The 12,525-nt window shown below is 42.4% G+C and overlaps 1 protein-coding gene across 11 annotated transcripts in view; it reads right to left on the reverse strand.

Moving 5' to 3' along the window:
* The window catches only part of hemk1 (HemK methyltransferase family member 1), a 201,545-nt gene that overhangs the window by 121,340 nt on the left and 67,680 nt on the right, over positions 1-12,525 (reverse strand). For 10 of the 11 annotated variants that reach the window (XR_011889354.1, XR_011889355.1, XR_011889353.1 and 7 more), the window contains one exon: positions 1,622-1,768. The exons of the other annotated variant lie outside the window; for it this stretch is intronic. Coding sequence is in view for 5 of the 10 variants with exons in the window: in XM_072280297.1 (XP_072136398.1) it covers positions 1,622-1,768 (147 nt within the window). In the remaining 5 variants the exon portion in view is untranslated. The remainder of the gene's footprint in view (positions 1-1,621; positions 1,769-12,525) is intronic. 11 annotated transcript variants of the gene reach the window in all.

Raw genomic sequence — 12,525 nt, forward strand, 5'->3', positions numbered from 1 at the left:
GAGACACGAGAGACTGTAGATGTCAGAAATCTAGAGCAACACACACTCATTGAGATTCGTGGATTGAATACATAAGGCACCGACTTGTGGCAGTTTAGTGTTTTGAGCAGCAGCCGATCAGTGATCGGGATTGACAGGAATTTAAACTAAGGCAGGGGCAAACGGAACGGCCATTGTTGGAGTGGACAGAGCTAGAGGGGAGATTTTGAGGCTCCAGTGAGGAGAGGCTTGATTGAGAGAAAGTGAAAAGCTGTCGGTAGACATTTTTCTCCCCCGCAGTTTATTTATTGTTTCTCCTTCTTTATATTTGCTCAGCTGGAACAACAGGGACAACCAGGCAGGGTAGTTGAGCACTCATCTTGTGGCATGTGGAAAGGCAGGGAGACCTCCAAAGTCCCAAATGGCTACACCTGCAAGAAGTACATCCAGGTACAGCTTCTAACACTCTGTGTTGAGGAATTGGAACTGGTACTGGATTAATTCCAGATCATTCGGGAGGCTGCGGAGCAGGGGATGGAGGGGGTGATAGATAGGACATATAGAGAGATAGTTGCACCTAAGGTTCAGGACACAGGAAACTGGGTGACTGTCAGTTGGAGGAAAGGGATTAAACAACCAGTACAGAAAATCTCTATGGCCATCCCCCTCAACAACAGATATCCCATTTTGGAGACTGTTGGGGGGATGACCTAGCAGAGGAAAGTCACAGTGGTCAGGTCTAGATTATACAGTTCAACATGTGGCTGAGAAGCTGGTGTAGGAGGGAGGACGTCAGAATTTTGGATTATTGGGCTCTCTTCCAGGCAAGGTGGGACCTGTACAGAAGAGTTTGCACTTGAACTAGACGGGGACTAATATCCTAATGGGAAGGTGTGCTAGTGCTGCACTTGGGGGGGGGGGGGAGGGAGGGAAGGGAGGTTCGGTGGAGGAGGGTTGTCTGGTTAAATTAGAGTTGCAGGGAATGGGAACCAGAGTGCCAGAACAGATAGTTGTGAAGACAGCTTTTTACTGTGGAGATATACTCAACCAGGCCAATAGAGTATCCAACTACATCTTTGTCTTGGCCTTGTTTGTGGTGGAAAGGCACTGGGTGATCACGAGGAGCTGTTGACTGTGAAATCTCCATTTGCTGGCTGAACCAGTGCATTTCCTGGAAGGTAGTGAATCAGCCAAAACACCAGGAGGTTTTGACAACAGGTGATTTAGCAAGTACAAGGGGACATAATTGGAGGAAAGTATGGGGGAGGATTTCAGAAGTAAGTTCTTTACACATAGAGTGCTGGGGGTGTGGAATGCCCTGCCAGGGACAGTGGTAGAGGTAGATACATTAGGGGCATTTAAGAAATTCTTGAATAGGCACATGGATGATGAAAACATTTACTTTACTTTACTTTATTTGGGCTATGTAGGAGAGAAGGGTTTGATTAAACTTTCTATAACTATACTTCAAAGCTTCAAAAGAATTAAGTGTGTGTTTACTCATGTAATTTTTCCTCAAGCACTTCAGGTAATCATGGGATTATTAAAATTACATGGAATAAGCTAACATTAAAATAGATACATTCAAATTCAAATATGTATTTATAAAAAGAGCTTTAACAAAGATAGGGACAACACCAACTTGTTTGAAGAAGTGCAGCAAGCTCAGAGTTATGGCACCGGATCCACACCCAATTTCCAGGAAAATTGGGCTTGAAGCTTGACTTAAGCTTTGCCAGTCAACCTTTTCTTTTGTGGCGAGTTCCAACAGCACCAGATCGACTAAACACTAATTAAAATAAAGCACAAAACCAGCATGAAAGAAATAAAGCATGTTTTGTATGCAGACAGACTCTATGCACCAACTCGATAATAGGTTTCAAGAAGATTGCCATAAGACCATAAAACATAGGAGCAGAACTGGGACATGAGTATACTCTGTCATGAGAACTGAGTATACTCTGTCATTTGATCATGGCTGATCTATTATCCTTCTCAACCCCATTCTTCTGCCTTCCACCCATAATTTTTGATGCCCTGACTAATCAAGAACCTATCAACGTTCACTTTAACTATACTCAGTGACTTTTCCTCCACAGCCATCTGTGGCAATGAATTCCACAGATTCACCACCCTCTGGCTAAAGCAATCCCTCCTCACCTCTGTTCTAAATGGACTTCCTTCTATTCTGAGGCTGTGCCTCTGATCCTAGACTTACCTAGTATAGGAAACTTCCTCTCCTCATCCACTCTATCAAGGCCTTTCAATATTCGAAAGGTTTCAATAAGATTCCCCCCGCCCCCAATTCTTCTAAACTCCAGCCAATTCTTCTAAATTCCAGCAAGTAAAATCCCAAAGCAATCAAGCACTCCTCATACATTAACCTTTTAATTCCCAGAATCATTCTCGTGAACCTCCTCTGGATCCTCTCCAATGCCAGCACATCCTTTCTTAGATAACGGGCCCAAAACTGCTCAGAATGCACCAAGTGCAATCTGACCAATGCCTTATTAAGTCTCAGCATAACATCCTTGCTCTTATATACTAGTCCACTTAAAATGAATGCCAACATTGCACTTGCCTTCCTTACAAATGACTCAACTTCCAAATTAACCTTTAGGAAGTCCTGCACTAGGATTCCCAAGCCCTTTTGCACCTCTGATTTTCTCGCCATTTAGAAAATAGTCTATGCTTTTATTCCTTCTACCTGACACTATATCCTATCTGTCGCTTCTTTGCCCATTCTCCCAATCTGTCAAAATTTTTCTGCTTCCTCAATACTACTTATCCTTCCATCTATCTTTGTATCTCTTGCAAACGTGGCCACAAAGCCATCAATTCTGTCATCCAAGTTGTTGATATATAAAGTGAAAAGAAGCAGTCCCACTATTGACCCCAGCGGAACACCACTAGTCTGTGTGTGTGTGTAAATTTCCTAATGAATGTTACAGTGTATTGTATTGTATTGTATGCATTGCACTGTACTGCTGCCACAAAACAAATTTCACACCATATGTCAGTGATAATAAACCTGATTCTGATTCTGAAAGCAAATGGAAAGAAATGAAAGAATGAGTGAGCACAGGGTTTGCGCTCATTTGTAAATTCCTCCATGGTTAACACTGCAGTCCTCATTTACAAAACTTGCAGGTGCAGAGTGCCCTTCCTTGGCAGGAGAAGTGTATGCTCCCATTGTTCAAATGATGATTTAATTATTTTCGAATATTTCTGAGAACCAGGCACAGATGGAGACATTCCAAGACCCTGTTAGATTTGACAGCTAGCTTGGCTTCGGGGCATTAATTTCCTCGACTGAAAACATTCTTTCTTGGCCACATTGCTGCCATTTTGTTAGGAACTGCATTAATCAGAAAGCTTATTTTTTCCCTTATTTGATTCGTCTTTCATGTGTGTCTGCTTTTTTTATGCACTGAGGACTTGTCTGTGCATAGTCTTTTCTTGTCTGTGTGGTAAAATTTTAGATTCAGGTTTATCTTTTGAAAATTAGCTTTATTTATCACATGTACTTTGAAACATGCACTGAAATGAATCATTTGCACCAAAACAAATCAGTGAGAATTGTGCTGGGCTGCCTGCAAGCGGCACGCTCTGTTGCCATGATTCCGGTTCCAACATAATATACCCACAGCTCACTAAACCTAACAGGCACGTTTTGAAATGTGGAAGGAAATCCACACAATCACATGGAGAACATACAAACTCCTTACAGAGAGCGGTGGGAATTGAACCCCAATCTTAAATAGCGTTATGCTAGTTGCTGTGCTAGTGTGCTGTCCTCACAGTAAATTAAGGAGCTTGTACTCCAGACTCCAGGTGGGAGGAAGGCATGGGTGATGGACATTATCAAGACGGTGGGGGGGGGGGGTGGAAAGAGAAGGGGTGATGGGGCCATCGGGATAAAGGTTGTGCTGTTAGCTATCATGCACTATTTGTGTTAACACCTAACACACCCAAGGACGATCTGGGGGCAGCCCACAAGTGTTGCCATACATGCCGGTGCCAACATAACGTGTCCACAATATTCAACAGAAGAGCACAAGCAACTACGACAATTATTTATGAATGTACAATTTAAATCTTGTGTGCTGTTGACTGGAACTAGCTGCTGGGGCAGTGGTAGATGAAGCTACAATAAAGGCATCGAAGAGGCTGTTAGGTAGACACAAGAACATCCAGGGAAATGGGACATGATTAGATACAGGGAGAAGAGACCTGGTTTAATTCTGTCTGCGTCATGTTCAGTGCAGACATTGCGGGCTGCACAATTCTATGTTCCAATTTCAGAGACAATAGCAAAGCAGAACCTCAGATATTCTGATGGGTTTTAGAGTCATAGAACACTACAGCACTGAAACAGGCTTTTTGGCCCATCTAGTCCATGCTGAACTGTTATTTTGCCTAGTCCCATCCACTTGCACCTGAGCAATAGCCCTATATACCCCTCCCATCCATATACTTTCCAAACTTCCCTTAAATGTTGCAATCAAAATCAGATCCTCACCTCCACACTCTCACCACCCTCTGAGCTGGCACCATATGTTCCCCTTAAATATTTCACTTTTACCTTTAATTTATGACCTCTAGTTCTAGCCTCACCCAACCTCAGTGGCACTTACCTTACCTATACCCCTCAATGTATTATGGATAATTTTTTTTTAACTTTTGTAAAATTGGAAAATACAGTAGTGAATTTGCCCATAGCAAGGTGCTGCAAGCTGTAATAATTGACAAGATAATCTGTTTTAATGAGGTTGTTTAGAGTTGTGCTTTTCATGTCTCCTTGTGGGTATCATCAAACATTTCACATCCACTACAGTAAAATCTACAGGGCAAGCTATCACAAACAGCTTTAGTCAGACAACTGAATCTTGTGATTTTGATTAAAGGGTAACTATTAACCAAAACATTAAGCCTAAGTCCCAAACTCAAAGTAAATTTTATTATTGGCATATATATGTCAACCTATACAATCCTGAGAATCATTTTCTTGTGGGCATACTCAGTGAATCTATAGAACACTAACTACAACAGGATCAATGAAATTTCAACCAGAATGGAGAAGACAACACTCTGTGCAAATGCAAATATAAATAAATAGCAACAAATAATGAGAACATGAAATAAGAAGATAAAGAGTCCTTAAAGTGAGATCATTGGTTGTAGAAACATCTCAGCGGATGGGCATGTGATTTATCCCCTCTTGTTCAAGAGCCTGGTGGTTGAGGGGTAGTAACTATTCCTGAACCTGGTGGTGTGAGTCCTGAGGCTCTTGTACCTTCTACCTGATGGCAGCAGTGAGAAAAGAGCATGGCCTGGGTGGTGGGGATCTCTGATGACGGATGCAGCTTTCCTTAGACAGTGCTTCATGTAAATGTGCTTGATGGTTCGAAGGGCTTTACCTGTGATATACTGGGCCGAATCCACTACCTTTTCTCTTTATCAGGATTATGTTCTCTGTCTTTATCAGGATTATGCTGTGGGATCTTTAAACCAACCTAAGCATTTAGTATATACAAACTGGCTGCTCCATTTCCTGCCTTACAACTTCAGAAGCACTTTCTGTGTAGGTTACAGAATATTCTACACTCTATTATTGTTCTATCTCAATGCACTGAGCAATGAAGTGTTTGCAAGGCAACCTTTTCACTGTATTTCAGTAAAAGTGACAACAATAAACCAATTCTACTTCCAATTCTTTGGCTGCAAAGAACTATAGTTCTGATGCTCTATTTAATCTCCTTTCAACACCATCACACAGAGAGTAGTTGGCATCTAGTATATGATACTAGATTCAGGTTTATTAATTACATGTACATTGGGTGATGGGGCAGAGATACGACTCTACCAAAGGAGGTGTAAGGCGCACATTCTTTCCGCTAGCCTGCAGGTCACCCTTGGGTAAGGTGTGGCACCTGCATAGCCCCCGATCAGGGTCACGTGAAGCTTTGGGAGCAAGTGGTGGATGGCCGTATGAGCAGCCAGTGCATATCACAAGTCCTGGTTATGCAACCACTGATGCCAGGCAGACAATCTATGAACAGTATTGATAATGGCTGGGGTCTGTGGTGGCCAGTGCTATCATGTTTGCTGTTGTGTGCTGGAGCAGCAGACACCAACAGAATCAACAAACTCATTCGTAAGGCCAGTGATGTTGTGAGGTGGAACTGGACTCTCTGACAGTGGTGTCTGAAAAGAGGATGCTGCCCAAGTCGCATGCCATCTTGGACAATGTCTCCCATCCACTACATAATGTACTGGGTGGGCACAGGAGTACATTCAGCCAGAGACTCATTCCACCGAGATGCAACACTGGGCGTCATAGGAAGTCATTCCTGCCTGTGGCCATCAAACTTTACAACTCCTCCCTTGGATGGACAGACACCCTGAGCCAATAGGCTGGTCCTGGACTTATTTCCTGGCATAATTTACATATTACTATTTAATTATTTATGGTGCAACTGTAACGAAAACCAATTTCCCTCGGGATCAATAAAGTATGACTATGACTATGTCACCCAGCCACCCAGCCATGGAAAGACCATGATCACCTACGTCACACGGCATGGGATGATGATGGCGACAGTGAAATGCACTGTTTGAGTTAACAACCAAAGGACTCAAGGGTGTGCTGGGGGAAGCCTGCTACACATTCCTTATAAGAGTAGAAGCTGCCAGAGGAGGTGGCAGAAGCAGAAACAAGATGTAAGGGATACCTGGATAGGCTCTTGAATGAGCTAAGGATAGAAGGATACGAACTTAATGCAGGCAGGTAGGATTGGTATCACTAGGAATGCCAGTCAGCATAATAATAATGGGCCAAATGGTCTGTGTCTCTGCTGTACAGTTTAAGATTATGTGCAATATTTCAATTTGCTTTGATTGGTTCTTAATGTATGTATGCATTTCTAAATGACAATAAAAGAGGACTGAGTGTTCTCATAATCTAAAAAAATTCAAAAACTCAACTACTCCTTGAACAAAGGCCTCCTTAACAAATGCTATGAGTAGCAAGAATAATTATGATACAAGTAAGGCTGGAGATGCTAGAAATCTGGAACAATACACAAAATACTGGAGGAACTAAGTGGATCAGGCAGCAACGATGGAGGGAAATGGACAGTTTGGGTTGAGACCCTTCAGCTGGAGTGCAAAGAGGGGAGAGTGTGTAAAGCGGTGGAGAAAGAGCTGGCAGGTGATGGGGGGATCTAGGTGAGGGGGAGGATGAGAGATGGAATGACTTACGAAGCTGGATGATAGGTGAAAGCGATTAAGGTCTAAAGAAGATGGAATCTGATAGGAGAGGACTGTAGACCACAGAATAAAGGGAAGATATGGAGCGAGGAATGTGTGGGTGATAGGCAGAACAAGAGGGGAGGGGGAAAGGGATGGGGTAATGGGGACAGCGGGGTAAAGGAAAACAAAAGGGAGGTAATGAGGGGAGTGGTTAGCAGAATTTAGAGAGATTGATGTTTATGCTGTCAGCTTGGAGATTACGAAGGTGGAGTATAGAACACAGAACAGTACAGGCCCTTTGGCCCACGATGTTTTGCCAACCTTTTAACCTATTCTAAGGTCAACCTAACCCTTCCCTCCTACAAAACCTTCCACTTTTCTATCATCCATGTGCCTACCTAAGAATTTCTTAATTGTCCCTAGTGTATCTGGTCCTACCACCATCCTTGGTAGGGCATTCCATTCACCCACCACTTTCGACGTAAAAAACTTACCTCTGACACCCTTTCCTCCAATCATTTTAAGATTATGTCCAAATTTATTAGCCATTTCTAACCATCTCTGGCTATCGAAAATTCTATGGAATTTGAGATGTTCCTGTGTGGTGATACTTCCTTGCTCTGCAGCGATGTTTCCTCCTTTTTGAATCTTTCTGAGAGGAAAATGTATTGGCCCTGGATTTGTTCGGAATTCTCCCTCCCTGAAGAACTTCTGGAGGTAAGGTGATAATCCCAAAGTAGGATAGCTCATGGAAATTATCTCCAAAAATAAATACATTTTGGCCAATGTACAGTATTTATTTTATTTGTAGCATGTGAAACCGAAGAGTCAATTAGGCAGGTCAAAGGCTTAAACAGCTTTTAGAAAATGGATTAAATAAATGAGGTATTCTGATGATCAGATTGGCTGTTTCAGGAGAGATTTGTACTCATACCCAGTATCTTCCCATGGTATTTGGTTGGAAGGTAAGTATTAAAAAAACAATCTTGGCCCAAAAAAAATTCAACTGTTTCTTCTACTCCATAGATGCTGCCTGACCTGCATTTCTCCAGCATTTTGCATCTGTAAAATCTTTCGTGCCTCTGACAAACAACCATTATGGCCACAGATTTAAAAAAAATAACTATGCTATTTATAACCCTGGTGCTAAATATACCACATGATTTCAGATTCCATCTCCAGCAACACTAAAAAGGAAGTTAAACCAGTTCCATTGTGTACAGGTCTCCAAAGTGCACCATTGTTCGGTTACAGATGGATTAGCAGGCTTTAAGGAAACTGACTAATAATTAAACCAATACACTGAGAAAAAGGAAGATAAAACCCTCAAGCTCTATTTTGCTACTGGAAATGTATATGCAGGAATCTGTGTTGCTAATGTTGTCAGATGACTGTATAGCCCCGCTTTTCTGAAAGGAGAGGTAGAGCTCTTTAAAATTGAATAGAAATTATGCCTTTATGACTGATTGACACTGATACTAGTCTCCAATTATAGTAAGTGAAGTAATTTGGCTTCAAGACACCTGAGTAATCCCACTAGCCCTGCACCAATCAGTCACATCACAGTGTATGTACAATTCGTACCTATTACAATGACCAAATGTGAAACTTGAGAAATCCAGGTCCTCTTTATCTCTCCACCCAACACGGTGTCAGAGATTCTTCACCACATGTACTTTATTGCTTCAGGTAGGAGAAGAGAGCATCGGCAGGAGGAGAAAGAGCAGCACACCGCACATGCGCAGCCCTCCAGTGAAAAATGATATCGTATCCATTAAATAGGGGCCGGGGACAATACTGAGTTGATGGAGAAGGACGTGAAAGCACAGAGGAACATCTGGAGAAATTTCTGAGACGCTCGTTCGCTGTTGTCGTTACTGCGTGGTCGGGAATCTTCCGGAGGGTAGGCTTCAAAATCCCCGGCTTTGCCTGCTGTTGGTGACCAAGATTGAGGTAGAATCGTTCGGACAGAGATGGTGCTCAGTATTCAGTGTCGGAGAGCTGATTCGGAGGCTCAAAGTTTTCGGATGACTCAGAGATGGATTGTGGTCGGGCATGGCAGAGAGAGTTTTTCTTCCTTCTCCCCTCTGCGTGAGATGTGGGACATTTGAGAGACTTTGAACTTTTACTGTGCTCACGGACTCCTTCATCAAGTTATGGTATTGTTGCAGTGTTGTAACTATATGTTATAATTATGCGGTTTTGTCAGTTTTTTCGGTCTTGGTCTGTCCTGTGTTTTGTGATATCACACCAGAGGAAATATTGTATCATTTCTTAATGCATGCATTACTAAATGACAATAAAAGAGGACTGCGTGTCTTCATAATCTAATCTAATAGTTGCAACATCAACCCCGGCTTCATAAAGAATGGATAATCCTGTGGTGGAATTGAACGCGGCTCGCCGACTACGCTACTGTGCTGCTCCAATGTGGACCTGCTGAGTTCCTCCAGCATGCATGACCGATAATTGAGTTTGTTGTTTTTGCATAGGAGACCTAGACCCTAGGAACTGGTGCTGCAAACCTCCCTGTTGTATACACGAACAACTTGGATACTTCTTATTCGGAGATACAGCAAGGCAACGAGCCCTTCTGACCCAATGATCCCAATTGCGGCCATATGACAAATTAACAATTATTTATGAATTGGAAAAACGAAATTTTGTTCCTGAAAAAATGTGAAGCAATGCATTTTGATTGGATGAATAAGGCTAAGAGTACGCAGTAAATAGCCAGACCTTGGGAATTAATGAGGAACATGAGGAATCTTGGTATTCATGTCCAAGGATCGTTGAAGGTAACAGTACAGATATATAACATAGAAAAGAAGGCATACATTATACTTCCCTTCGTTACTTGGGCATAGAATTGATTAGCAGGGATGTTATGGTAGAATTATATAAATCAGCTGTATTACTATGTGCTTTTGTGCTTCCTACACAATGGAAGGATATAATTGTATTGGAGTGTGTGCACAGAGAAGATTTATCAAGATGTTGCCTAGGATGGAGAATTATAACCATGAAGCCTAGATAAAGTGGATGTGGAGAGGATATTTCCTAAATTGGGGGAGTATAGGACAAGAGGGCACAGTCTTAGAATACAAGGACATCCCTCTAGAACAGAGATGAAGAGGAATTTCTATAGCATGAGGGTGGCGAATTTGTGAAATTTATTGCCACAGACAGCTGTGGAGGCCAAGTCATTCGACATATTTAAAATGGAAGTTGGTAGGTTCTTGATCAGTGAGGGCATCAAAGGTTACAGGGAAAAGGCGGGAGAATGGGGGTTGAGAGAGATAATAAATCAGCCATGATCGAATAACGAAGCAGACAGAATAGCTGAATTCTGCTCAGGTGTCTTATGGTCTCATGGGTCCTAGAAGACTGAATAGGCTGTGTTTCTTTGGAGAAGAGGCATAAAAAATTTTGAGGGACCTAGATTGGGAAGATGTTGAGAACTTTTTCCACGTTGCATAGTTGCCTATCACTAGAAGGCATAGGCTTAAGGTAATGGGTAGGAGAGTTAGAACGGATTTGAGGAAGATATTTTTCACTCAAAGGGTGATTGAAATCCAAAATACTCTGCCTAAGAGGAATCAGAAAAGCACGTAGTAATAAAGTTGGCTTATATAATTCTACCATAACACCCCTGCTAATCAATTCTATGCCCCAACTAATGAAGGGAAGTATAATGTATGCCTTCTTTTCCACGTTATCTACCTGTGCTGTTACCTTCAATGATCCTTGGACATGAATACCAAATCTGAAATACTCTGCTTTCATAATATCTATGAAGTACTTATTTGAGTATTTGAAACACCATGGCACAGAAGGCTATGGTTTGAGTGCTGGGAAGTAAGATTATTATAATTAAGTACTTGACTGCTGGTAGACAGAATGCCTTCTTTCTGTGTTATATGAATCTATATCACTGCCTGGTATGGAGGCTCGAATGCACAGGATCGAAAGAGGCTGTAGAGGGTTGTAGACTCAGCAAGCTCCACCACTGCATAACGGTTTAGAATGTGATCAATGGGCCGAAGGGCCTGTTTCTGTGCTCTACTGCTCTATGACTCTAACTCTCTGCACAATTGAGGGCATCTTCAAAAGGTGGTGCCTCAAGAGAGTAACATGTATCATGAAGGATCCTCACCACCCAGGACATGCCCTCTTCTGATTACTGCCATCAGAGAGGAGGTATGGGAAGCTGAAGACACGCACTCAATGTTTCAGATCCTTCGCCATCTAATTGTTCCGTAACCTTGCTGTTCCTCTTTTACAGTACTTATTTATCTCATTTTGATGTAATTTATAGTAATATCCTATGTCATGCACTGTACTGCTGCACCAAAACAACAAATTAATGACATATACCAGTGAGAGTAAACCCGATTCTGATAATGCTAAATTTGTGAAGAGCAGCCTATTTTTACCCGTCAACGTATCACTGGCACCGAGACAGATCAGCTGCACAATGGGTTGCAAGTCATTATCGAGCAAGTGATTTGAAACTTGTACTGAAGTGGGTGGAATGATATATTGGACTTTGGACAGAGGGGGAATTCCCCTGGACCCAATGAACTACCACCTTAATGAGTGGCTGAATAATGACTGCATTGCCTCCAGCAACTGAGGACTGGTTCTCTATTTTAAACGAGCATAAACTCTGGATCAATGGCACGGCAATGGTGCAGGCAGTAGTTCAGGCACTGTGGTGAAGCCAACCAGTAATGCAGGAGCAACTGTGGCTCAAGTGTACCTTGAAGAAAACCAAGTCTCCCTCTGCATTTCTCTTCAGAGAATTCTAACCTGGTCTTGCTAGGTTGAAGGGGTGGTCAAGTGTACCTTGAAGAAAACCAAGTCTCCCTCTGCCTTTCTCTTCAGAGAATTCTAATCCCGTCTTGCCAGGTTGAAGGGGTGGTCAAGCTTTGTACATCTGCCATCCCTTTATTCTCTCGGCCTCCCCTTTTCTAGATGTAGCCTTAGAAGAAAATAGATGTGATTTTTTGTAAATTACTTGCATGAGGAAGTGGAGAGGAGGGTGGCCTGAAGGATATTGGTGTTGTGGATAGTGTGGAGGATTGTTGTAGGTTACATCAGGAAAGTTTGCAGAGCTGGATGGAAAAGTGGCATACAGCGTTCAACCCAGAGAAGCATGAAGTAATTCACTTTGGAAGGTTGAAGTTGAAGGCAAGATTTTTAGCAGCGTAGAAGAACAGGGATATCTTAGGGTCCACATCAGTAGATCCCTCCAAATTGCTACACAAGTTGAAAGGGTTATTAAGAAGG

Source organism: Mobula birostris, chromosome 16 (assembly GCF_030028105.1).
Source record: "Mobula birostris isolate sMobBir1 chromosome 16, sMobBir1.hap1, whole genome shotgun sequence".
Taxonomy (NCBI): Eukaryota; Metazoa; Chordata; class Chondrichthyes; order Myliobatiformes; family Myliobatidae; genus Mobula; species Mobula birostris.